Source organism: Lampetra planeri, chromosome 36 (assembly GCF_965212315.1).
Source record: "Lampetra planeri chromosome 36, kcLamPlan1.2.h2, whole genome shotgun sequence".
In the NCBI taxonomy this organism is placed as follows: Eukaryota; Metazoa; Chordata; class Hyperoartia; order Petromyzontiformes; family Petromyzontidae; genus Lampetra; species Lampetra planeri.
The window spans coordinates 9,099,840-9,126,968 of record NC_136142.1 but is presented as its reverse complement, the minus strand read 5'-3'; the positions used below and the strand labels follow the sequence as shown (position 1 = coordinate 9,126,968).

General features: G+C 55.7%; 1 protein-coding gene across 7 annotated transcripts in view; it reads right to left on the bottom strand.

Annotated features, from left to right (window-relative positions):
• USP48 (ubiquitin specific peptidase 48) overlaps nucleotides 1-22,465 on the bottom strand; it is a 39,737-nt gene extending 17,272 nt beyond the window's left edge. For 4 of the 7 annotated variants that reach the window (XM_078611505.1, XM_078611506.1, XM_078611507.1 and 1 more), the window contains exons 1-22: nucleotides 22,278-22,459; nucleotides 20,854-20,974; nucleotides 20,074-20,365; nucleotides 18,044-18,171; nucleotides 17,496-17,620; nucleotides 17,179-17,287; nucleotides 16,008-16,141; nucleotides 14,937-15,019; nucleotides 14,060-14,239; nucleotides 12,920-13,048; nucleotides 12,349-12,498; nucleotides 11,304-11,504; nucleotides 10,619-10,736; nucleotides 10,010-10,158; nucleotides 8,395-8,472; nucleotides 7,429-7,553; nucleotides 7,150-7,272; nucleotides 6,560-6,621; nucleotides 6,159-6,269; nucleotides 5,668-5,801; nucleotides 5,427-5,533; nucleotides 4,649-4,759 (exon numbers count right to left, since the gene is read on the bottom strand). In XM_078611505.1, the coding sequence (XP_078467631.1) occupies nucleotides 4,649-4,759; nucleotides 5,427-5,533; nucleotides 5,668-5,801; nucleotides 6,159-6,269; nucleotides 6,560-6,621; nucleotides 7,150-7,272; nucleotides 7,429-7,553; nucleotides 8,395-8,472; nucleotides 10,010-10,158; nucleotides 10,619-10,736; nucleotides 11,304-11,504; nucleotides 12,349-12,498; nucleotides 12,920-13,048; nucleotides 14,060-14,239; nucleotides 14,937-15,019; nucleotides 16,008-16,141; nucleotides 17,179-17,287; nucleotides 17,496-17,620; nucleotides 18,044-18,171; nucleotides 20,074-20,365; nucleotides 20,854-20,974; nucleotides 22,278-22,426 (2,919 nt within the window). In that variant the 5' untranslated portion in view covers nucleotides 22,427-22,459. Of the gene's footprint in view, nucleotides 1-4,648; nucleotides 4,760-5,426; nucleotides 5,534-5,667; nucleotides 5,802-6,158; nucleotides 6,270-6,559; nucleotides 6,622-7,149; nucleotides 7,273-7,428; nucleotides 7,554-8,394; nucleotides 8,473-9,935; nucleotides 10,159-10,618; nucleotides 10,737-11,303; nucleotides 11,505-12,348; nucleotides 12,499-12,919; nucleotides 13,049-14,059; nucleotides 14,240-14,936; nucleotides 15,020-16,007; nucleotides 16,142-17,178; nucleotides 17,288-17,495; nucleotides 17,621-18,043; nucleotides 18,172-20,073; nucleotides 20,366-20,853; nucleotides 20,975-22,277 lie in introns of those variants that run through there. The other 3 variants (XM_078611509.1, XM_078611510.1, XM_078611511.1) reach the window with 3 other exon arrangements.
• Between the last annotated feature and the right edge of the window lie 4,664 nt (nucleotides 22,466-27,129).

Genomic DNA, 27,129 nt, shown 5'->3' with positions numbered 1-27,129 from the left:
GTGATGGCCTTGCGGATTGTGTAGTCGGAGTAACCATTAGCCTTAAGAGCTTGGCGTACGTGTTTGAGTTCACTGGCAATGTGTTCCTGGTTGGAGATGCATTGGGCTCTATGGTATAGAGTCTTGATGAGGGAGTTCTTCTGGGATGGATGGTGGTGGGAATCCGGTTTTAGGTAGGCATCCGTATGGGTGGCTTTCCTGTAGACAGAATGGCTCATTGAACGATCAGGTCTCCTTTTAATTAGGACATCCAAAAAGGGTAGCTTGCCATCTTTTTCGACTTCCACGGTGAATCTGATGGCTGGGTGTATGGAATTGATGTGGTCGAGAAATTTGTCTAGAGCAGGCCGGTCGTCTGGGGACAGGGAAATCCCCTTGATTGTCGATACCAGGTCAGTAGAGTTTTGTACCGCAGAGGTGGTTTTTCCAGTGAAAGGCCACATGGCCGGCCTGCTCTAGACAAATTTCTCGACCACATCAATTCCATACACCCAGCCATCAGATTCACCATGGAAGTCGAAAAAGATGGCAAGCTACCCTTTTTGGATGTCCTAATTAAAAGGAGACCTGATGGTTCAATGAGCCATTCTGTCTACAGGAAAGCCACCCATACGGATGCCTACCTAAAACCGGATTCCCACCACCATCCATCCCAGAAGAACTCCCTCATCAAGACTCTATACCATAGAGCCCAATGCATCTCCAACCAGGAACACATTGCCAGTGAACTCAAACACGTACGCCAAGCTCTTAAGGCTAATGGTTACTCCGACTACACAATCCGCAAGGCCATCACTCCAGCCGTCAAGAAGGATCCTGCTGAGGAGCCTTTCAAAACCATCACCTAACCCTACATTGCTGGGGTCACAAAAAAGATCTCCAAAATCCTGATTAAACACAAGATTCAGGTACGATTCAACACAGTACATAAAATCCATGATCTGGTTCCGTCTGTAAAAGACGTGGTTCCAGACATACAGTACCCTGGCGTCTACAAACTAAGTTGCCTCTGTGGTAGCAGTTACATTGGAGAAACCAAACGACATGTCTCGGACCGCATCCGTGAACATAAAGCTGACCTGAAACACGGTAGGACAAACACCTCAGCCGTGGCAGATCACTGTTACAATTCAGTGGGTTCACATGGCATTGACTTCTCCAAGACAGAGGTTCTCTGCAAGCCATCTGGCTACCATGAGAGATTCGTTCATGAGGCGATCCACATATACAAACACAGAGACAATTTCAACCGAGAAGATGGATTCTGGCTCAGCAATCATTGGAAGGACGTAATAAACCACTTCGGATCTTAACTGATTGTTGTTCACGTTTATGGTGACTTTCAGACCGCAGTCCACTCACTGGCATTAACTGTGTATCTTGTGCTCTCCACAGGGAATGCATTATTTGCTCCGCTGCGGATCTCCTGCCACCGTTTTCCCATTCACATGTTTCATTGCTTCTACATACTATTAACATGCCCTCCCTTTGTTAATGCTACCCCCCCCCTCCCTTTGGTGCTGCTGATCCTGCATAATGCATGGACATAATATGACTTTGAAACCCCCACGCCCACCTCCTACGCATTTCCCATGAATATGCTAAATTCCTCTTGATATGCTCTCTTCTTCTTCCACCTCCAACTCAGCTTATATATAAGCTCCTAGCTTGGCAGTGCCTCATACTTCACCTGAAGACGGCTGCTTGCGTTGTAGCCGAAACGTCGTGAGAATTGTTTTATTATGTTTTATTCTTATTATTTTATTACTTCCCTTCTACGTGACTTTACCGAAAGAACCAAGAAGATTCTACATTGTTGCTCATGCAAATTGCAGCCCCCGCAATCACTGACACGAGCTGGAAGGCTGCCAGGTGGTGAGAGCCAGCGGCCAGCAATTGCTCTGCAGTCCTCCAAATCTTCGAATGTTTTCAGTCAATTGGTGACCGTTTATACGTGTGGGAAGAACCCGGAGCAGCGGAAGACCACCCACGCTCGGGGACAGTCGACAAAAGCCCCTCACGTAGTCCTCGTGTCTGCTGGCGAGCGGCGATTCACCAACCCTCGCTGCTGCCTCCACAGAGTGCTGCCTTGCAGGCAGCCACGTAGAAGCGTGGCCGCCACCGCCCCGATCATCATCTCTAGGAGCGTTACCATGCCCCCTCCCCGCCGCCCATCCCACCCCCGCCCTGCAATGGCCAGCCCGAGCGAGCTAATGTATAAACCCGTTTAACCCGAGTCGGAAAGTGTTAACCAAACAGTTAATTGCAAGCTCAGAGAACAAACAAGGGAACAAAAGGCAAAAAAATTTCCCCCACCCCCCATAGCCTTGAACAGACTGTTGGGGCAAATGCTGTTAGCGAGCAGCACCGACGGAGGTCGAAGGCCGGCACGGCGGCGCACATTTGAGTGGGTGATGTGGCCAATGCCACGCCCGACTGCCTTTGTCTCGCCAGTGCTGATGTTTACACACTGCAACCGGGTACACATTTAAGGCTGAGTCGACCTATGGGAATCCCCAAAGACAAAGATATCACGTATAGCCTTACCAGACTGTCGGGGCAAGTGCTGTTAGCGAGCACCTACAAAGGCCGGCACGGCACACGAGGGGGTGGGGGGTGGCCAGCACCACGCCCGGCCGCCTTTGTCTCCCTAAGCGGTGATGTTTACACACCGCCCCAGGTACTCATTTGAGGCCGAGTCGACCTAGGGGAACCCCAGCACCTCACCCACTTACACTTGCCCACTCCGCAGAACAAGAGGGGGCGCGACTGTACAAATTCCTTCACGAGAAAAGGGGCGCCCTGGTGCTGGGAGTTGAACCCAGGTGCCTGTTGTTGTTGCTGTTGTTGTTGTTGTTGCTGCTGCTGGTAGGGCGCGAGCGTCAGCACAGCGGCGGCCGCCCACCATGCCGCCCGGGGGGGGGAGCGTCGGTGACATTTACCAATGGCGCCTTTCATTGCCACACGAGCAGCAGCAGCAGCAACAACAATTCTCCAGTGGTTGCACAATAGGACCACACCTCCACACACACACACTACGTGACAAACGCACGGCGGAACGCACCCACTAAAGGCACGCACGCATACGCCACGACGCAATGTGCACACAAAGAAATCCCCCCCGCCATCCGTATGGCCTGTAACAGACTGTTGGGGCAAGCGCTGCTAGCGAGGGCCACCTGTGAAGGCCGGCACGGTACGCGAGGGGGTGGGTGGCCAGCACCACGTCCGGCCTCCTTTGTCTTCCCACGCGGCGATATTTATACCGCACCAGGTACTCATTTGAGGCCGAGTGGACCTAAGAGACGCCCAGAACTGGTTCAGATAATCGTCACTGATGTTGGCCGTGAGAGGGAATTGAACTCGGGCGGCCTGGCTCGTAGCGCGGCGTGCTAACCACTGCGCCACCGCTCCCTGTAAACAGCCACACACCTACATACATACATACCCACACCCACTTCCAAGAACAACCGCACACACGCGCCTCCTGCACACATGCACCCACACACACGCAAACACAACTGCTCATGTGCCATACAATAACACAGCCGCCAATGTGTGGCAGTGTCATCACGCCACTCGTGCCAGCCGAGGTGCACTTTCAGGCCATGTAAAGTGTGGAAGGTTTCCTGGTGAGAGGACCGGCAGATGCAATACAAACGCTCCCCACTGTAAATTTTAAGTTTTCGTGACTGCAGGAATCCATACTCTTTGGTTCTTTCGGTAAAGTCACGTAGGTATAAAATAGAATAAATTAAATGACGACGTTTCGGGCGCAATACAAGCAATCGTCATCAGGTTTCTTGCTGTGGTTGTCCCCCCTGATGATGGATGCTTGTGATGCGCCCGAAACGTCGTGATTTAATTTATTTTATTTTATACCTACGTGACTTTACCGAAAGAACCAAAGAGTATGCTTCCCATTGTGCCACCTCGCTGCGTTTTAGTCACCCGGCGCACCGCTCGTTGTTGTGAGCGTCGCTCCTCCGCCCTCCGTTGTTGCCGGAGGGCGACTGCCTCAAACTTGCCCAGTGGTGTCCTTCACGAGCCTCTTCCAGAGGCCGATATTGACACCGCAAGTCCTGGCTTTCGGCACGTTCACTCGGTTCAATATTCTCCTGTAGCGCATCAGCCACCGCATGCCCAAACAGAAGCAACTTGGGCATACGGTGGCTCGGCAGGCATGCTGCATGACCCGGACAACACAGCCTTGCCTGCCAGAGTGAACTGATGATGAGACTATGTCCAGATCTTTCAAGAATCTGTGAATTCCTCACATGATCCAGCCTGGTGAAACCCAAGATGGATCGTAGGCAGGCCAAGCTGAATGTTTCAAACCAGCACAGATGTTCCTTTAAGGGGCTCCTTAAGGGGCTCCTTAAAGGGCATAACCGTGCCCAAGAAGACCCAAAGCTTCGTGTGGAGCACCAGGCCAGGAAAGTTTCCGCACAGCAGCGTTACACATTCCGATGAAATAATAACGCCGCTCGACCGATTCAGAGACCTCCGCTGCCTCACTGGAGTTGGTCATACACACACCACCCCGGTAAGGAAACCTCTCCGCACTCTCCACAACTGCCCCATCGCTCACGATGAGCTCGAACGCGCATGCCACGCCACGCACGGGCGCGCAAACACTCGCACGCACCTGGCTGAAGTCGGGGTCCTTCTCTCCCTGCACGCCCTCGTCCGTTCCTTCCATCACCTCCTCGGGCTCCGAGCCGCTCTGCGTGAGCTCAGGGACGGCCTCCTTCATCACCTGAGAGGAGGCGCGACGCCGCGTCACACAGGAGGGCGCGAGATCAGCACACGGATCGTTACCTTTGTCGTCGCCGCTGCCTGCATGTGCGGCCGGGCAGGGCCACACGCGGGTGTAGGGGGGGGGTCGGCGTGGCCGTGTGGGCAGCAGCGGTGTCGTGCACTGCACGCACTCTGAACACGGCGACCCGAGTTCGATCCCCGGCCGTAACTAACATCAGCTGAACCATTCACGGGCCCCCCCCAAGGCCAGCTTGGCCCACACACAAGTGGATTGTGCGGTGTGCAAACATCAGAACCGGGGAGACAAAGATGGCCAGGCATGGAGCTGGCCACCTAACCCCTCATACGCCGTGTCAGCCTTCATAGGCGCTTGCTAACACAGCATTTGCCCCCACAGTCTTGTAAGGCTATACGGGGGATCTTTGTGTTGTGTATGCCTGTGCGTGCGTAGTGTAACGGTTAGCGCGCTGCGCTACGAAACCGGAGACCTGCTCACGGCCAACACCGGTGACGATTATGTGACCCGCTGCTGGGCCTGCCCTAGGTTTTCTAATGAGTGCCTTTTTGATGTGTACATCTCGATACAGCTGTACACAGACACCCGCACATCTGCATAATCACACGGGGTTGTGTGGGGCAGTGTGTGTGGACGCACGGGTGTGTACCTTGAAGTCCTTGACGACTTTGCGCACGTACACCGTGGCCTGTGTGTACTCCTGTTGGTCCCGCTGCTGCTGGGAGCGCCGAGCGGCCTGGCACTCTACACACACGCCTGCACACAGACACACACGGCACGTGCGTTACTCACACAGGTCTACACGCACGGTGCAAATACACCCACATACACAGCAATTGCGCGTCACACACGCATACACATCATACACATAGCGCTGACAGTGTCCGTACCTGGCTGTGTGATGTACGCGCTCGCGACTTCGCTGCTCCCTTCCCCACATGGCCGCCGGGTGATGGTGATGGCGAGGTCCACCTGGAATGAGCGGCGGATCACCTCCCACTCGGGCGGCCACACCAGCGCCAGCCTGCACAGCAAGAGCCACACAGCGGGTTACTTACCATGTCCCCACGTCTCGGCCCCGTGTCCCCAGGTCTCTGTGTCTCCGTGTCTGTCACCGTGTCTCCGTGTCGCCATGTGCCCATGTCCTCATGCCTCCGTGTCCCCTTGTCCCCGTGACTCCCATGTGTCCATCCGTGTCCCCGTGTCTCCATGTCCCCATGTCACTGCCCCGTGTCCCCAGGTCTCTCTGTGTCTCCGTGTCTGTCCCCGTGTCTTCGTGTCCCCATGTCTCCTTATCCCCACGTGTCCTTATTTCTCTGTGTCTGTCTCCGTGTCCTCATGTCCCCCGTGTCCCCCGTGTCCCCCGTGTCTCGCGACTCACAGTGAGGCGTCCTCATGGGAGACAGAGTCGGGGGTAAACATGAGTCCGCTGTGAGGACAGAGCAGCATGGAGTTCCCCACTGAGAACACGGGCGAGGCACGCGTCGGGCGCCTGAGACACGCGCGCGCACAAAGACAAAGATCCCCCGTATAGCCTCAGCAGACTGTTGGGGTAAGTGCTGTTCGCGAGTAGCGCCTATGAAGGCCGGCAGAGCGCACCTATGAAAGGGTAAACAACTGTCTACACACCGCACCAGAGTACTCATTTAAAGTCGACCTTGGGAGGCGCAGGACCGACGCAGACAATCGTCACTGGTGGTGGCCATGAGCGGGAATGGAACTCGGGTCGCCGGGTTCGTAGCGCAGTGCCCTAACCACCGCTCCTCACCCAGACTCACTCACCTAATGAACTTCCTCCACTCATCCAGGAAGTACTGAGAGACCACGTAAAGCGTTTCAGTGTCCTGCAAACACGCGCACATACATAAAAGCACAAACGCACATTTACACACACAACAACCGCCATTCGCCACCAAGTGGCGGTGACGTCACCACGACGCGTGTACACACACACACGCACGTATAGCGAGCCGTGTGAACTCTCAATCTCTGCTGCCCCTGCTCTCCTGGGCCATGGTGTGCTGCGCCACGTTTACTCCTGTGTCTCTCCGGGTCTCTCTCTGTCTGTCCGTGAATTCCTGTGCCTCCCAATGTAACCCCATTAACCTCGTGTCTCCCCCGCATCTCCCCATGTCTCCCTCCGTTGCGCTGCATATCTCCCGATGTCTCTCTCTTTGGTAACTCTGCACATGCCCATGATTCTCCACATCTGCGCCTCCCCGCTTCTCCTCACGTGTCTCCGCATCTCTTTCTCCCCGTATCTCCCTGCGTCTCGTCCTATCTCCCCGTGTCTCCCCACATCTCCTTGCGTCTCCTCGCATTTCAACGTGTCTCCATTCTCCCCGCATCTTCTCGTGTCTTCTCCCGCGTACCTGAGGCCAGGGCTGCAGCGTCGGCCGCCCCTTGTCCTGGAAGAGCGCGGTGAGCGCCCCCTTCTGCTTCGTGGCGATCATGCGCTGCATCTCTCCCGTCTCTTCCCCCTCCCGCTCCAGCCGCTGTAACCACGGCACCAACCGTCAGTTGTGGCGTGGTTGTGGTGCGGTTGTGCCACTCCTGGCACTGCGAGCATGGTTGTGTGCCGCTGTGGTGGTCGCGCTGCTAGCGTAGTTGTGCCGTGGTTGTATTGTGGTTGCGTTGTGGTTGTGCCGCACCTGGCACTGTGCGCATGGCTCTGCGGCGCTGTGGAACTCCGGCGCCGAGGGGAAGTAACCGCGCAGTTTGTGCCAAACCTCGGCCGAGACGAGGCGGCGCTCGCCCTCCCGCGTGCTCAACCCTCCTGGTACAAAGGTAAAGACAAAGACCCCCCGTACATCCTTTCATGGGCTGTTGGGGCAAGTTCTGCTCGTGAGCAGCACCTATGAAGGCCCGCAAGGCACACGAGGTGGGGTGAAGTCTGGCCAGCACCACGCCCGGTCGCCTTTGTCGCACCATTGTCGATGTTTCCACACCGCACCAGGTACACGTTTAAGGCTGAGTAGACCTAGGGGAGGCCCAGGACCGGTTCAAATAATCGTCACTGTCATTGGTAGAGAGCGAGAATCGAACTCGGACTGTCGGGTTCATAGCACAATGCGCCAACCGCTACACTCACCATGTGTGCCTGGGTGTGTGTGTACACAGACACACACGAGTACATACACATAGGAATAATACAAAGACAAAGATCCCCTATATAGCCTTTTAACAGACTGTTAGAGCAAGTGCTGTTCGCGAGCACCTATGGAGGCCGGCATGTTACACGAGGAGGTGGGTGGCCAGCATGAAGCCCGGCCGTTTTTGTCTCTCCAGCAGCGAGGTTTCTACACACGGCACCAGGTACCAATTTGTGGCTGAGTTGACCTAGGGGAGGACCGCTTCAGACAATCATCACTGGCGTTGACCGTGAGCGGGAATCGAACTCGGGTCGCCGGGTTCGTAGCGCAGCGCGCCGCTAACCGTTGCACTACCGCTCCTCGCAGAGCACATGTACCTTCAAGGGGCTCCACATGTCGCAAGCATAGACACTCGTGCACACAAACACACGCACGCGAGAACACACGCGCACGGCATCACATGCATGCACAGACACATGGAGGTGGGGACGAGCGGCTGGGACTGCCCGGAGCGGCCACCCTCACCGTGTGGACACAGGACCTCGTCGTTGAATCCACCATCCTCCTCCGCGGACGACCGGGCCGTCCTCGCGCCTGCAGGAACTGGGGAAGGAGGGGGGGGGAGGTGGGTGTCGGAATGGGGGGGGGGGTCAAGATGGTACAAGCCATGAATAGGGCCCCCACCCTGTCCAGGTTTCCTCCCCATATTATTGATAATTGATTACGATCGTTTACCCGGGAAAGCCTCACCGAGTCTCAACTCTTTTCCAGGAGGGTCCTGCCAAGTTTTCGCAGAAGGTGGGGGTGGTGTTGGAGGGGTGGGTGACGATGTTGACATGCGTAATCCGAATTTGCCGGTGCTTTGTCAGCAGTAGGAAGAGGTTTTTTGGGTTCGATCGCGTAAATATGAATGTCTTTAAACCCGCCACCACCCAACACAGAACATGCCAACGTTCACGTGACAAACCTTACTGACTGGCTGTCGGGTAGTGGCGGGTTTAACGACACATTGATATTTACGCGATCTAACTCAAAAGACCTCTATTGTGGATAATATTCGTCGTGAAAGCCCCACCACGTCGTGTTAAACTGGGAAGTTGTTTTGGCCGTTATCGGTTACAACTTATGGCGTTCACTTGGGCTATGGGAGGAAACCAGCAGAGGAATCCCATGCAGAACAGGAGGAGGGAGATACGAACTCCGCAAGTAAAGGCGTCCCGAGTCGTGAATCGGACTCAGCTCCCGCCCGCTGTGGATGTGCGATTGTCACATTTATTTTGCCGAACCAGGTTGAGAACTCAAGAGACAAGGAACGGAGTCTCATTTGCAACAGCGGCCCGGGTCACCAAAATGACAAAGGCAAAACGAACCAGGTAAAGGTTCGGCAAATGAAGCAAATACAAATCGGAGCAGGAACAACCGCGTGGACGCGCGAGAAATAGAAAATATCGCGCAGACGTAAATCGAAGTTGAATTACAATGAATGTGCCGTCTCAGGCTACTTTGAGACCGATCGTACAAACATTGATTTGGCGATTCTGCGTTGGCGGTGGTTGCGCGAACACAAATAACAAAAACCAAGTCCACACATTCGTCAATAACAACACAGGGTGTGTGTGGTCTGAAGGCAGTGTTCTTCACTCATTTTCAGAGGGGGGGGGGGAGGCACTTTCGCCGATAAGACATCACTGGTGCGAGAGCCGCCACGCACATTATTTGAAACCGTTGGGGTTTGACAGCAGCACGATGATGATGATGATGGGGGTGTTTTCACTCTTTGTGTATTGTTGGGGGGGGGGGCGCACCGTCAGGAGCCGCACTAAACGCCACCAGGGGCCTTGCAATGAAGGGCACTGGATAGCAATGAAGGACACTGGGTAAAAACGATTCGGGGCAACGACCGTTATCCGCAGTGCATACAGAGGCCAGAGAGGTACAGCCGACAACACAATTATGAAACTAGGTTACCGAAGCATTAAACAAACGGTACACGGGGTGACCGATGCACTGTGTAAATACTAAAATGTAAACGGACGAGGATATACGTCACATGCAAGCGATGTTACCATGGAGGTAAGCGTTACCGCCACCCGTGGCCGCGAGTGGCCGTGTCCGTGGTGATGGGTGGGGCGACGCTCACCGCTCTCCGCCGGCTCCGGCTCCGCCTCGTCGCTGCTCCGCTCCCCGCCCCCGTTGCTCGGCTTGGACTCCTCCTCCTTGTCCTCGAACTGACCAATCACGAGCAGCCGCCAGCTCCGCAGGGACACCTTGCCCACCCAGAATGCCTCGCTGCGCGCCAGGAGCAATCCGACACGTGCGCGCAAACGCACGATCGCACAAATCGCTCGTATGGCCCTGAAACTTCGATCGCACAACCGTAACACTCGCTGCGAGAACACACACATTCCCGTGTGTATACTACACGTACAATCCATGTTTAAACACACGCAATGTACACACACTGTGAGAGTACACGGACGGATACTGATTTCAATCTAGATTGAAAACTCATTTCTTTAAGAACTGCTTTTTGTGTTTAGTTTGTTGTCCTTCCTCCGCACCTCCGATTAGCACAGTTGGTTACGTACGGTGCGAAAGAAATTCAATATACACACAGAGTACACACACACACCCACCCACCATAAACTGAGTAAACAAATACACTCGCCTTCCACTGGTATACCGAGGGACCGTGTGTAAGTGCGCGCAGGTATGCGGCGTGCGTGTGCACGCACGCACGGGCACGCACCCGGGAGGCAGGGAGCTCTTGAGCAGGGTGCCGACAGTGCGATAGTCGTCGCTGAGTCGGCTCTTGAGCTGCAGCACCCGGCAGCGCTCCACCACACAGTCGCGGCACAGCGACGCTTCTGGTGCGGCACACACGGTGCACATGGTGACGCAAGAAGACACACGGATATACACAGTAACACGCGTGTACATGTGGGGACATGCACGGATACCAACGGTAAACACAAGGCTTGCACAGTAACACAAGGGGACACAGGCGTTATACAGAGTAGCGCACAGGTACAAGACAAAGATCACCACGTAGCGTCTTAACAGCCTGTAGGAGCAAGTGCTGTTAAACGAGCACCTATGAAGGCCGACACGGCACAAAAGAGGGTGGGTGGCCAGCACCACGCCCGGCCGGCCTTTGTCTTACACACCGCACCAGGTATTCATTTAAGGCCGAGTCGACCTCGGGGAGGCCCATGACCGATTCAGATAATCGTCACTGGTGTTGGCCGCGAGCGGGAATCGAACTCGGGTCGCCGGGCTCATAGGGCAGCTGCACTATCGGCACAAGTACAAAGCCAAAGATCCCCCAGTATAGCCTTAACCGACTGTTGGGGCAAGTGCTGTTAGCGAGCACCTACGAGGCACAGGTACACACACGGACACATACGCATGCCCACGTGCGTGCGCGCGCGTACCAGTGAGTCGCGGGCCGCCCCCGTACTTGTGGTACAGGGCGTTGGCGGCGCCACGGCTGATCCTCTTGACGCTGCCCACGTGGTGCGGCGAGAGGGCGCCGTGCGTGCACACGAACGCGGCGTTGTCGAGCGCACGCACGCACGCGCTGTCCGTCAGCCACTGCCGCAGCCACGCCGTCCCCACAAACTCAAACTCGCTCGCTGCGTGCGGGGGGGGGGGGGGGGGGGGGGGCACGGTGTGGGGGGGCACGGGGGGGGGGGCGACAGAAGGGGATGTGGGCGCACAGGGGAAACCATGGGGACGCAATGTGGAGCATTAGTTGGGCGGTGGGATGTAGTGGTGTGTAGTGGTGTATGCGTAGCGGCATATTGTTTGCCGTAGTGAGGTGGTGTGTAATGGTGTTGTGTAGTGGTGTTGGCGTTGAGTGGTGTATTGGGAGCGGTGGCGCAGCGCGCTACGAACCCGGGTGACCCGAGTTCGATTCCTGTTAAATGGCCAACACCAGTGACGGATTCTCCCAACCAGTCCTGGGCCTCCCCCGAGGTCGACTGGGGCTCAATGAGTGCCTGGTGCGGTGTGTAAACAGCGCCACCAGGGAGACAAAGGCGGCCAGGCGTGGTGCCTTCAAAGGTGCTACTCGCTCACAGCACTTGCTCAAAAAGTCTATTATGGCGATACGGGGAATCTTATAATAGTGTAAGTGTAGCGGTGCGTCCTTTGCTGCGGTGTAGTGGTGTGTAGTGGTGTGTTGTGGTGTGTTGTGTTGGTATGTTGGTGTATAGTGTTGGTCATGGTGCAGCAGGGTGTAGTGGTTTAGCGGTGTGTTAGTAGTGTAACGGGGTGTAGTGGTGTAGTGGTGTAGCGGCATAGTGGGGTGGTAGTGGTGTAGCGGTGTAGTGGTGTAGTGGGGTGTAGTGGTGTAGTGCTGTAGTGGTATAGTGCTGTAGTGGTGTAGTGGGGTGTAGTGGCATAGCGGGGTGTCGTGGCGTAGCGGGGTGTAGCGGGGTGTCGAGTTCCCGGGCGAGGTCACCCTCCGGGTCTCACCGTTGTCCGCCGGCAGCAGGGCGTAGAGGCTGCGCACCTCCGAGTGTTTGGCACGACCCTCGGCAATGCTCTGCTGCCGCATGGCGCTCATTTCCTCGCACCACTCCTCAAACGCGCGGTTGTCTGCCCGCACCTTCTCCGCCAGCCACTCTGACCCGGAGACACAAGCAACCCCCCCCCACCACCACCAACGTGCAGCCGTACGGGCAGATGAGCGTCAGAGCCAGCGAGAGCCAGCGTGCACGAGTGTGCGACCGTGTAAGCGTGCGTGCGCCAATGAGTGTGGGACCAAAGTGTGTGAGCGTGAGCAAGTGTGTGCGAGTGAGTGTGTGAGCGAGTGTGTGCGAGTGAGTGTGCGACCGTGTGCGTGAGAGTGTGTAAGCGTGCGTGCGCCAATGAGTGTGAGACCGAGTGTGTGAGCGTGAGCGAGTGTGTGCGAGTGAGTGTGCGACGAGCACGTGAGAGCGAGCGTGCGTGAGTTGTTTCCGAGTGAGCGAGTGAGTTTATAAGTGAGCGAGTGAATTTATAAGCAACTGAACGAGCGAGCGAGCGAGCGAGAGTGAGTTCACACCGGGCAGCGTGGTGTCCTGTGCGGTGGGCGTGGGCTCTCCGCGCACGGTGTACACCAGCGAGTACGCGTTGCGCGATGAGTGAACGCCGCGCATGCACTTGGGTCTCCGCCCCACCGAGCGAGACGGCTCTGTGGGGCGAGGGGACGGGAGGGCGGACAGGCAACCACATCAGACCCACGTCAGGGGTGGACTTTCCACGTTCCCCTGGCGGGGCCCAGTTGAACCACGCTCTTGGATAATAATCGTCGTCGTCTTCGTCGCAAACCGTGGAACATATACCGACTCCATGCCCGAAGCAGGAATACGAGATACGAGGGAGGCAACATCACAGTGATGGACTCCGCTACCCACAACGCTATTATCTGTTTCTTTAACATCAGCCATACAAAGAGGATCATCACCGTCATCAGCGGCAGCAGCAGCAGCACACTGCTACAGGATAAAAGGCAGTCCCACCCGCCCCACCATGCCTGCACCGTTGAATCTAAATGGTCAACGCTCACACACTTGCTATACTGCCATCTCCTAGCCCACCCCTAGGGCCTGCATACGACGGCTTCGTGCACTGACAAAGTTCTCGGCCTCTGAAGTGCCGAATTTGCAGAGGGCGCTTCGTCATGAGGGCGCTCTCGGTCGAGTTTCCGGGTTGTGCCGTTGTCGTTGTTTTGCTGGGAGCTCCTGTATCAGCCCCCTCCCCAACCACCCGCCGAAACGTCGGACATCGTGCCAAACCAGCAAGCGCAACCGTAAATTATATCAAAGGCAAAAATCCACCCCCTATAGCCTTGGGGCAAGGGTTGTTCACGAGCAGCACCTATGAAGGGCGACACGTCACACGAGGGGGTGGGTGGCCAACATCACGCCCGGCCGCCTTTGTCTCCCCAGTGCTAATGTTTACACACCGTACCAGGCACTCATTTGAGGCTGGGTTGATCTAGGGGAGGCCCAGGACCGGTTCAGATAATCGTCACTGGTGTTGGCCGTGAGCGGGAATCGAACCCGGGTCGCCAGGTTCATAGCGCAGCGCGCTAACCGCTGCACCACCGCTCCCCACTACACACGCACGGCAGGGTCCTGGAGCCGCCGGGGTCCTCGGGGTCCTACGGAAAGGGGCGGGGAGGGGGGGGGGGGTCACCTACCGAGGTCATCCTCGGCGCCCAGCAGCAGGTGCCTGCCTTCGACGCGCTCGATCTCGTCATCGTTGAACTTGTGCCACTCGCCCGTGCGCGCGTCGCGGATGTGCGCGATGTAGTGGCCCGAGTAGGCGCTCACCCCGCGGTGGATGAGCACCGCGCTCAGCTCGTACTCACCCTCGCCGCCTGGGCACGAGGGTCCACACGAGGTGGGAGACAGCGCGGCCGTGAGGGTGGCCCGGTGGAGCAGGGTGCGTGCGTGCGTGCGTGTGTCCGCGGGGAGCGCAGTGTGGCCGTGAGCACGCTGCTCCACGAACCCAGCAACCACGGCCACCAACGCCTGCGACAATTATCTGAACCGGTCCTAGGCATCCCCTAGGTCAACTCAGCCTTAAATCAGTATCTGGCGCAATGTGATGCTGGCCACCCACCCCCTCGTGTGCCGTGCCGGCCTTCATAGGTGCTGCTCGCAAACAACACTTGCCCCAACGGTCGGTTAAGGCTACACGGGGGATATCTGTCTTTGTTATTGTGTGAAGGCTCATGATGGACGCCACTGGGTAGTCGGAGGCAGTCGCTCTACAGCAAGGGCAGAGGAGTGATGCTCACAACAACGAGCGGAGCGCCGGGAGGATAAAATGCAGCAAGTTGGCACAGCAGGCGGTACAGCTGGTGGACCTGCCAGTCATCTCAGTCGGTCAACCCATGACACCTGGGCCTGTCCCATGACCTCCTGCCAGCAGCGAGAGCCTTCCACACTTCACGCGAGCGAAAAATGCACCTAGCCTGGCACAAGCGCTGTGGTCACACGACTGTCAATTAATGGCGAATGGCAGCTGTTGTTTTTTGTGTGTGTGTGTGTGTGTGTCGGGGGCCTCCTCACTGCCATGCTGCAGGTATGGCCTCATGTCCAGCGTCTCCGGGAAGCTCAGGTACGAGTTGAGCTTCTTCTTGTGCCCGGTTTGCCTGCACAAAGACAAAGATCCCCCGTATAGCCTGTAACAGTCGGTTGGGGCAAGTGCTGTTAGCGAGCACCTATAAAGGCCGACATGGCACACGAGGGGCTGGGTAGCCAACACCACGCCCGGCCGCCTTTGTCTCCCCAGTCGACCTAGCGGAGACCCAGGACCGGTTCAGATAATCGTCACTGGTGTTGGCCGTGCGTGGGAATCGAACTCGGGTCACCGGGTTCGTAGCGCAGCGCGCTAACCGCGACACTGTGCGCGTCCGTGCCTGCGCACACACACAGCCACCCATGAACACACGCTCTGGCACGAGCAGTCGCGTGCAGATGTGCCAGCCCGTGTACAGGTGTGGACATGCACCGGTGCTGGTCACCCACCCCCCTCGTGTGCTCGCTAAGAGCACTTGTCCCCAACTGTGCGTTTAGGCTATTCGGGGGATCTTCGTCTGGTCACGTGCGTGTGTCCGTGGCGTGTGTACGCAGGTTGGCGAGCGCCGCCGTGTGCGATGCCAGTTGAGTCACTTGCGGTGTGATGTTTCAGCACTGGGATGTTTTGGCCGGAATCAGTTGCACTAAGTCTTTTTTTTTAGCTCAGGGAGGAAATCGGAGATCCCGTAGGAAACCCACGTAGAGGAGAGAACTTACAAACTCCGCAACAGTGTGACCACTGCGCAACCCTGCGGTGTGCCCCAGGTGTGCTGCAGTGTGCCCAGGTGTGCCCAGGTGAGCCCAGGTGTGCTGCCGTGAGTCCAGGTGCGCTGCGGTGTGCCGCGGTGGACTTCGGTGAGCCCAGGTGCGCTGCCGTGAGTCCAGGTTTGCTGCAGTGTGCCCAGGTGTGCCCAGGTGTGCCCAGGTGTGCTGCAGTGTGCCCAGGTGTGTCTAGGTGTGTCAGTGTGTGCCCAGGTGTGCCCATGTGTGCCCAGGTGTGCAGTGTGTGCCCATGTGTGACCATGTGTGCCCAGGTGTGAGCGCGTGTGGGGGAGAGCGCACCGGTCGAACACAAAGCGCAGGAGCTGCAGGTTGAGGGTGCGGGGAAGGCCGAGGAGTTGAATGCGGCGCGACGCCGTCTGCTTCACCTGGCAGCGGCCGCACAGGTAGCGGTTCTCTCCCTCCAGCTTCTCCTCCTGCACCCCACGCGACACACCACGACACGATGCCCAGCAGCGCAGCACGCTTGGCATGGCCCACCGTGTCCCACGCTGCAGCCCAGTGCTACGTCACTGATGATGCGCCATCACGCCGCGACATTCCGTCGCTCCACATGTGACGAAAGATTCTCTCACGCAGACGTACGCCGCACTCGCACGCAGACAAAGACGAAGATCCCCTGCCCCCGTCTAGCCTCAACAGACTTTTGGGGCAAGTGCTGCACAGTACACAAGGGAGTGGGTGGCCAGGAAGACGCCCGCCGGCCTTTGTCTGCCCAGTGGTGATGTTCTACGCACCGCAACAGGTACTCAAGTGAGGACCAGTCGACATAAGAGAGGCCAAGGACCGATTCAGACACTCATCACCGATGATGGCCGCGAGCGGGAATCGAACTCGGGTTGCCGGGTTTGTAGCACAGTGCGATAACCGCTGCGTCACTGCCCCCACACACTCTCACAAAGACGAAGATCCCCCGTATAGCCTTTAACACACTGTTGGGGCAAGTGCTGTTAGCCAGCACCTCTGAAAGCCAGAACGGTACAGGAGGGGGTGGGTGGTCAGCACCACACCCGGTCGTCTTTATCTCCCCAATAGCGATGTTGACATAATGCACCAGGTACTCATTTGAGGCTGAGTCTACTTAAGGGAGGAAGCCCAGGACTGGTTAAAACATTCTCCACTGTTATTGGTCGTGAGCAGGAATTTAATTCGGGTCGCCAAGTTCGTAGTGCAGCACGCTAATCGCTACACTCTCACCACCCCGCAAACGCACTCTCACACACACTGACACACACGCAGATAGGCTCACCATGGCTACACCAAAGTTCCCCAGTATAGCCTTAACAGACTGTTGGGGCAAGTGCTGTTAGCGAGCACCTATGAAGGCCGGCACGGAACACGAATTGGTGAGGTGGCCAGTACCACGCTCGGCCGCCTTTGTCTCCCTAGTGGCAATGTTTACACACACGCACACAGATAGCAAACATACAGATAGAGAAACACCGCCGCACACCTTGAGGAACTCATCAAGGCAGTCCGTCAGCTGTTTGTGACCCTGGATGTTGAGGTCAAGCTCCAGGAACCGCGCCGGGCGCCTCGACTCGTGCCCACACGCACCGCACCTGGCACCGCACGCAAGGACACACGCGCACACACGTGCACACACGCGCACTTCAATTCAACTTTGAAAGGGCTGTTTGTTACTGGCTGTTTGACGTTTTGAACATTTTGGCCTTCGGAACTTGCACGGCGACGTACGGAACCCGCACGGCGGCGTACATAGCTCACGTGGTGACGTCCGTAACTCTCGTGCTGACGTACGCCACTCACGTGGTGACGTACGCGTACTGCCCGCAGAACTCGCTCTGCACCAGGTCGCGCACGCGGGAGTCGCGCTGCCGGCTCAGGGCGTCCTCCAGCAGCGCCATGAGCAGCTTCGAGAACTCCTGCGCGTCCTGGGGTGGAAACAGGGGGGGGGGCAGGTGACGCGTCTGGAGGTCGGGCGTTGGCTTGGTGCCGCTGTGAAGCGGGCTGTGCCGTGCGCCGTGCGCCGCGAGCGGTGGAATCGCTATCGAGCGTGCAAGGCCGTGCGACTGCACCGGTGGCCCACACGGTCCGAGCGGGGGATGGGGGGGGGGGAGCTTAGGTGCAAATGGAACCAATTGGGACAAGGGGGGTTGGGGGGAGCCCCCCCCCTCTTTGCATTCTTGGCACCAAGGCCCAAGCCAACCAACCACGCTCTGCCTGGCTCTCTGCGCCGTGTGCTGGGCACCGGCGCCGTGCTCTGTCTGCTGCGCCGCATGTGGCTCTGCTCCGTGCGCGTCAAGGGCCCCACCCCCCATCCCGGGGGGGTAGCCCCCGCGCCCCTCCCCCCCCACCTGCTGCTGGGCGGTGTCGAGTCCGAGGGCACGGATGAAGGGCGAGGGGTCGAGGTAGCGGCGCTCGCTCTCCTGCAGCAGCGCAAAGAGAAGCTGCAGGTGCTCGCACACGCCGCCCTGCTCCCCTCCTGCACGCACGTACGCACACGCACGGGGACAAAGGTGCCCCGGTTACCCTGAGAAGCCTGTCGGGGCAAGTGCTGTTAGCGAGTAGCACCTATCAAAGGCTGGCAAGGCACGCGAGGTGGTGGGAGGCCAACACCACCGTGCCTGACCGCCTTTGCCTCCAAAGTGGCGATGTTTAGGCATAGCAGCAGGGACTCGTGTGAGGCTGAGTCGACCAAGGTGAATGTTTGGCTATTGCCAGTTACATCATTGTATAGTTTCCTTTTTCTTTACTATAGGACACCAGAGCACCCAGAGGAAACCCATGTAAAACAGAGCAGAACATCTAAACGCCACTCAGAAAGGCATCCGGGTCAGGAATTGAACCCAAGTGCTTCTTGTTGTGAAGCTGGAGTGTCACCACTCCCCCACCACCCTACCGCCCTTCAATCTCATACACACACCGCACACTCGTGTTGTACAAATACAAAGATCCCCCGTACAGCTTTAACAGACTGTTGGGGCAAGTGCTGTTTGCGAGGACCTATGAAGGCCGGCACAGCACACGAGGGGGTGGGTGGCCAGCACCACGCCAGGCCGCCTTTGTCTCCCCAGTGGCGATGTTATCTACACGCCGCACCAGGAACTTATTGAGGTTGACTCGACTTCGGGGAGGCCAATAACTGGATCAAACAATCGTCACTGGTGTTGGCCGTGAATCGAGTTCGGGTGGCCGGGTTCATAGCACAGCGTGCTAACCCCAACGCTACCGCTCCCCATGCATACAAGTGTAGTGACATCGCGGGATGTCACTGTGCAGTGCCGGCCCTAGAGGGGCCCGGCGTGCGGTGTAGCGACATCGCGGACACCACGTGGTGTGGGTGCAGTACCGGCCCTAGAGGGGATCGGTGAGCGCTGGTTGATAGCGCTGGATGGCACCACGCTTGGCATGCAGGATAGGGTGGGGGAGTGCCGGCCGTAGGAATGAGGTTACTAAAGGCCGTGGCACTCTGGTTGACCCGAGAGGACACTTGACCAGTTAAGTCTACAAAAGGGCCCAAGTGGGGGCTAGGGTTGGTCACGTGGTCGGGGTCCAGATCCTTCCCGAGGATTCTGGAAGGTGGTCGTGGCCAAGGGTGGAGCCGGCCACGCCGCAGAGAATAGAAGCCGGGTCCCCAGTGGGACCGGCATTGTTCTTTATCCTGAAGAAACCTTCGTCTACGTTCTACCGAGTCTCCAACACGTGGATCTGGACCCGTTGTAACTAGTATAGTTAGCCTGGTGGTCACCCCCATAGGTTGTTATTCTGTTATGGGGAAGTTACCCCGTGTGTTGGATTTGAATAAATGTGTTGCCTCCACGTCTACGTCTGAACTCACTACACATACATACAGTTGCTCACCCACTCAGATACAATTAAGGTTGAAAGCGTCGATGCATTAGTCCGTCCATCTGTTAGTAGCATGACGTCATGATAACTCTCGCCAAGTTGATCCGATACGAACAAAACTCTCGTGTCAAGTCTCGCTGCTATTCCGAGACTCAGCGTGGAGGAAACCGGTACATTTAATCAGAGCATCATCACCAAAAATTTGGGGGCGACAAAGCAGAGCTAAAATTACTTCTTGCAAACAAGCAAATTAATGTTACCCTGACAGCTCCCGAGCTGCTCGTTAAATACCTCCGTGAACGAACAAATGTTGCGAGGTTTTTACATAATGCATGCGCGTATGCATGATTTTTCTCCAACGTAGTTTTCTCAGCAAAGGAGCACTCAGGCCAGGACTCAAAGACTGGGTTCGTACCTACAAGAGTCGGGTTCACCACTCACTCATACAGCCACAGGCGTCCACTACTCAGAGAGACACGCGTGTCCACCACTTACTCGTACAGCCACAGGTGTCCACCGCTCAAACTGCTGTCACCTGCCGGGTTGCTGGAGTCTGTGGCGCCTTGGGGCATCGTGGAGGCGGAGGAAGTGATTGTCGTCCTGTCAGTGGTTTCACTCTCCGTAGTCACCCCATCCTTGGTGGTGATGCTGGTGGCGGCGGCGGTGGTGGTGGTGGAGCAGGAGGTAGTCGTCCCCGCGTGGGTGGAGGGGGAGTCTGGGCGGTAGAGGTAGAGCAGCTGGCGGAAGCGGTGGTTGTGGAACCACACCTGCAGGAAAGTGTTCACGTAGCACGTCGCCCCCAGGTTCTTGAGCCCCACGAACGAGTTCTGTTGGGGTGGTGGACAATTGCAAGGGGGGAAGAGGTGGGGGGTGGATGATCAACTATTGTCTTGGCAAGCACGCAGGAGGTGCTCTGGAGAGATGGAGATGAGTGGATGTAACTTGGGTGTGAGCTGTGGACGCAGGGAGTGGTAGACTCGGAAGGCATATGGGGAGTGGAGGATATGAGGAGTGTTGAATACAGGTAAGCAGGGGACTCAGGTATATGGTGGACATGAGGTGGGCACGGGGAGCGGCGGGCACGGGGAGCGGCGGCACGGGGAGCGGCGGGCACGGGGAGCGGCGAAACGAGGAGCGGCGGGCACGGGGAGCGGTGGGCACAGAGTGGTAAACACAGCAAGCGGTGGACACAGGAATCGGTGGACACAGGGAGCAGTGGATACAGGGACACAGGGAGCGGTGGACACGGAGTGGTGGACACGGAGCGGTGGACACGGAGCGGTGGACATGGAGGCTGCGCGACTCAGGAGGGCACCTTGGCACGGCGTTCCGTAGCTGGATCGTCCACCTGGTGGAAGGCCTCCTCATTGAGGTCGCCCAGCCATGCTTGCTCGCCCAGCCCCACCAGGCAGTTGGGGTTCCCCTTGCAGTTCCTCCTGTGCAGAGGGCGTCCCACAGGGTTACATGAGTCAGGGCACTGGAGTAGTGGGCACGGTTTGGAGACGTCTGGAAGGGGATTATATTTCGGAGTCCACGCAACAGTGGGACCCTCCGGGAAGTCGCCGCAACCCTCCGGGAAAGTTCAGCGAACCGTGGGAAGCGAGTGTCATCCCAAATCACCACGAGGACCTCAGCAGCGTCCCTCACCACCACCACCGCCACCACCACCGCCGCCACCGCTTGAAATCGCGTAGCAAGCCCTGCAGATCCACTCGCGTAACCTTCAACAATGCAACTTCGACCCTGATGATTCAATGAAGCTTGGAGAGCCCAACGGAGATCACAAGAAGTCACAAACACCTCGTGGGACGACGTGGAAGATCCGCGAAGCGTCTGGGGCCACAACCCAAACTCGCATCTGCTGCACAAATCATGGCAGCAGATTGTGGATACTTGACGCACAAAGTGTCAATTTAAAGACTCCGGCATTAGGGGTCCCTGTATTAAGGGTAAGGGGACAGACTTAGTATTGGGTGTCTCTGTGTTAGGGGTTCATAACTTAAAGGTATGGTTGGGAGTAATGTATTGTAGTATTAAAGGTCCTAGTATATGGGTCCCAGTATATGGGTCCCAGGAATACGAAATGTGGGTTAAGGGGGTTAGAAAAGGGGTCTCTGCACGGGGAGAACCTGGGCTAAAGAGCAAGCGGGATGATACATCATTAGAGGTCCACATGTTTTGATTTAGGGAATCGTGAGGCGATACATGAACAGTAGGATACGGAGTTCCTGTGTCGGAGTTAAGGGGGTCGGGCTTTGCAATGGGATTAGGGGTTCCTGTTTTCTGGGTTTGGGGGATAGGGCTCGCATTGGGGGTCTCTGGGTTTATCAATAGGATTCGGAGTTCCTGTATCAGAGTTAAGGGGGTCGGGCTTTGCAATGGTATTAGGGGTTCCTGTTACCTGGGTTTGGGGGATAGGGCTCGCACTGGGGGTCTCTGGGTGTATCAATAGGATTCGGGGTTACTGTATCGGAGTTTGTGGATAGGGCTCGCATTAGTGGAGGAGTGGGGGGGGGGGTCGGGGGCTAGCAATAAGATTAGGGGTTCCCATATTGGGAATAGAGGGGGGCTATGGCACTGGGATAAGGCTGAGCGAGGGGATAGGGGATGGGGGGGTGGTTACGAGGGGATAATCGCGAGAAGTCCCCGGGTCACGGCGACGATGAGCGGACAGTGGGGGGGAGTGGGGGGGGTTGACCATCGGTGAGGGGACAGCCCTTAGCGGAGGCCTCTCCTCACCGGGGGCCGCCCGAGGCGCAGGGCGGCAGCGCGAGGCGGTAGGCGAGGTGCAGGTGCGCGGGCCCCACGGCCTCGGGCCCCACGCTCGCGGCCCAGGCCCAGCCGCGGTCGCCCGCGGTGCCGCGGGAGGCCCGCGCCTTAGGCCCCATCGCTCGCTGGGGCCGCAGTCGATTCGCGACTCTCGTTTAATGATTCCGATTCGATTCGATGCCCGTCGAGGGATGCACGTGGATGTGGGAGGTGGGGGGGGGTGGAATCGGAAGGATGAATCGGATGTCGATTCGGGTCGGGTTTGCGGGTTGTAACGCACGGGATGAATCGAATGAAGTCGTTTGTTGTGACGGAGAATCGATTCCTCTGATGTGGTCGTGTGGGGTCGTTCCTGCCCCTTGAGTTTGTCGAAACGATTTGTAACAGATTCTGAGCCATAGTTCGATTTATACATCGATTTGTTGCAACTGCTGTGGGGATAGGGGGGAGTGTCGATATCTGATCTGCATAGCAGTAAACCCGTGCGGTTTAGCCGTATTCTTGCACAGGGAAATTGAGTAACTTTTTTGTGTTTGTTGTAGTACAGAGTTAGACTGATGGCCTTAATCTAAGTTGTCTTGTGGTTGTTGTTGTTGTTTGACTTGCATCCCACATGGATTTTTGCACACAGCGTTGGTGTACGGTGATTTTTTCTGCAATATTTTGCTGTCTTTTCTTGGATTTTATGTTTGCACTTAGTCACATATTCACTTTAAGATGTTTTTTGTTCATGTTTTTGTTTGTTGCGGTTGCACCCGATTCAAGAGCCGAATGGCTCACAGGGCTATACCTAATAAATGAACTTGAACTACTCCCTTGTGATGGAGCTTTGTAGGATGAACGTTGAGATTTATAAAGGGGCACCACGGGGTGACCACTAAGGGGTGAATTGGTCTGTAATCAGGTAGGGCACTGATAAGCTATCCATTTAAAAGGCCATTGCAATGGGCGCTCGTCGATTCGTGATTCGATGGATATCGCCAAAGTCAGAACCGGTCCTAGACCTTTGGGGGCCCTAAGCAAAATTTGGTTGGAGGCCCCTTTGATGTATGATTTTTTTCACCCACTAGCTAGCAGTGACTCTAGGGGGCCCTCTGCTGGCCACGGGGCCCTTTGCAATTGCAAGGGTCGCTTAGTGGCTGGGCCGGCTCTTGCCAAAGTTATTCCATTCCGTCTCAGCTCAGGTTCAAAATCGGGACGAGCTGACGACGATTCGATCGAAAGTTAAAGTCTGGAGGGGAATTCGCCGAATGCACTGAATCTCATGCGTAATCGATTCGAGATGCCAACGCCTGTACGTAGCGTGCACGCGTGCACCATGCATCTAGTGCGGGGCCTGTAGCGTATGTGAAAAGGGTCCCTAAATAAATAAAAACAATGATTAAAACACACATGTTTTATTTTTATATTTAAAGCTTTTGTGACTACAGGGATTAATATTATTGGTTCTTTCGGTAAAGTCACGTAGAAGGGAAATAATAAAAAATAATAAAGTAATTTTTAATTTTGTATTTTATTGTTTCCTTTTTATTATTTTATTATTTCCATTTTACGTGACTTTACCGAAAGAACCAAGAATACACATGTTTTACTTGCATAGTAAAGTAATAGTATTTTTTCATTTGGGGCCGTCCATAAATGACGTCACGCAGACATTTGTGACGATGTGTGACAATGGGGGGTGGGGGGTGTTTGAGAAAGGTGACGTCACGTCAAAATGCGCAACTTTAAATAAATATAGACAACACGTTTTACTTAATTAAATAGACTTTGTAATAAATGTTTTCTCCTACAACATCAGAGTGCAGCGCCACATTAAATACGCACTACAATGACAATAGTTTAAAGCGATTTGAAGCATGTTTTATTTTGGGGGGGGGGGGCAGAGCTTTGTGTCGTCATATTTGAGGGGGGGTCTGACTCATTGTGACGTCGTGTGACGAAGGGGGGGAGGTCAAAAATCGTCCACAATAGCGTGACGTCATTTATGGACGACCCCAAAGCTCGCACGCTCTCCCCGGCCAACTCGCTTGCCCTGCTGGGCCCCTTATCAGTGCCCTACCCTATTACAGACCAATTCACCCCTTAGTGGTCACCCCGTTGCCCCTTATAAGTCTCAACGTGCACCCTACAAAGTCCCATTACAAGGAAGAAACACAAGCACACAGACACATTGTGTTTGCCCATATAAATGAAACGGCTGTACGTCGTATGGACCTGGAAACTCTATTTCCCTGCACAAGAATCCGGGGTGAACCGTGTGAGTTGACAGCTTTGGTTTTGCGGCTTTTCATCAAGGATCTTAAAGCGCTGTACAGGACACAGCAGCAGCAGACACCACGCACAACAATAATATTATTAATACATTTTAATAATCATTTACTAAATGAACTAAACGTTGAATACGTTTAATAAGGCCAACCTCCCAGACCTTTCCGACAGTGTCTCATTATCACACACGCGTGGGTGTGCGTGTGTGTCTGCGTGTGTGTGCGCGTGTGTGTGTGTGCGTGTGTGTGCGTGTGTGTGTCTGCGTGTGTGTGCGTGTGTGTGTCTGCGTGTGTGTGCGCGTGTGTGCGTGTGTGTGTTTGTGCATGGGGAGCGGTGGTGTAGCGGTTAGCGCGCTGCGCTACGAACCTGGCGACCTGGGTTCTATTCCCGTTCACGGTCAACACCAGTGACGATTATCTGAACCGGTCCCGGGCCTCCCCTAGGTCGACTCAGCCTCAAATGAGTACCTGGTTCGGTCTGTAAACATTGCCACTAGGGAGACAAAGGCGGTCGGGCGTGGTGCTGGCCACCCACCCCCTCGTGTACCGTTTCGGCTTTCATAGGTGCTCGCTTACAGCACTTGCCCCTACAGTATGTTAAGGCTATACGGGGGATCTTTGTGTTTGTGTGTTTGTGCATGGGGAGCGGTGGTGTAGCGGTTAGCGCGCTGCGCTACGAACCTGGCGACCCGGGTTCGATTCCCGTTCACGGTCAACACCACCAGTAACGATTATCTGAACCGGTCCTGGGCCTTTTCCGAGGTCGACTCAGCCTCAAATGAGTACCTGGTGTAGCGGTGTGTAGTAAACATCGCCACTCGGGAGACAAAGGCGGACTGGGCGTGGTGCTGGCCACCCACCTCCTCGTGTGCCGTGCTGGCCTTCAGAGGTGCTCGCTAACAGCACTTGCCCCAACAGTCTGGTCAGGCTAGACGGGGGATCTTTGTCTTTGTGTTGAACTGCTTTCTCACCCTACGTAGCCATCCGTGCTAATCGGAGGTGCCGGCGATGGGCGCATGGGGAGGCTGCTGCCCCCGCTCTCGACTCAGACTCCCGCGTGCTGCCCAGTTCCATGAACAAGATGACATACAGTCTATACATACAGTCTATACATACAGTCTATACAGTATATACATATACTGTAGTCAACAACCATGAACTCATCAATTGTTGTTGTTTTACCATTATCATTGTGGTTGGTATGAAAACATTTTGTGATCGAGACAATTAGTATTTAGCAATATTTAACACAATAAGTGTTTGTATATATAGGGGCGATGTCTCTAATCCACGACACCGTTACCGAATTCTGCTCTGGCCCATGGAATCCCCCTCTCCCCTAAGCCCCCCCCCCCCCCCGTTTTGCCGTCAAGTTCCTGCCCCTGTTCAAGTCCACGACCACGTGTCAATAACGCCATTGCCCATGAAGTCAGTCTCTTCTCTCTCTCTCTCTCTGTCTATCTCTTGTCTGCCTGCCCGTGACCCCACACTGTAGTGGCGGCCAGGGGTGGGTGGATCACCGCGCAGATGTCGCGAAACTCCCCTCCTGTGGGCATCGCAGGCGCCCCCGAAAACTCTGGCTCACCAGTAGAAGGAGGGCGAGCCACGGTGGCTAGGAGATGTTAACTCCCTCGCCTGGTATGCAGGAGGCCGTGGGTTCGATCCCGACCCTGACGCCTGCTGCTGTATATTTGGAGTTCGCGGTTTCTCTCTCTCATCATCATCACGGTGGCTAGGAGATGTTAACTACCTCGCCTGGTATACAGGAGGTCGTGAGTTCGATCCCGACCCTGACGCCTGCTGCTGTATATTTGGAGTTGTCGGTGTCTCTCTATCATCATCACGGTGATTTTTCTCCGGATCCTCCGGTTTTCCCCTCCGTATTTAGAATCAACAGCATTATGCGTTTAGAGTCTTTGGCTGCTGTAATTTTCCACGTGACGACAAGCCACTTCGTTGAGCTATCGTTTGTGATCGCCAGGTCGCTTCTGAAGATGGGCTGTGCATGCTCGGTGGGCCTTACCTGGTAAGATGACATTGAATATGTGGAACTTACCCGTTCAATCTGCGCGTGAAAGTGTTACTCTTAGGTTTTTTAGGTAAAGTCACGTAGGTGAACAATATAATAAAAATTAATAAAAGTAATAATAGAAATTCAATAGTAAATCACGACGTTTCGGAGGCAACACAAGTCTCCGTCATCAGGTGGGACCGTCACAGCTAGATTTACTGTATCAAGTGAGGCAGAGATTCCAAGATGCAAGTTCTTAAATACAAGTTAAGGGGGGAGGAAGGGGGGAGGGGCTTATCTGAATGTGGTAGCCAATGAATGGAACGTATTGGGGGGGGGGGGGGCTAAAAGAGAAACAACAGGTGCACATGCTAGAGGTGCACATGCTAGAAGAGAACGACAGGTGCACATGTTGTTTTACCCAGTGTTGGTTGACAATCCAAATACAAAAAAGGTGAGTGCTGTTAAACGCTGGGGATGTTAATACTCGGTAAAGTAGAATAGTACCTGTCAAATAAGATGGTCCAACAAAGTGTAGTTA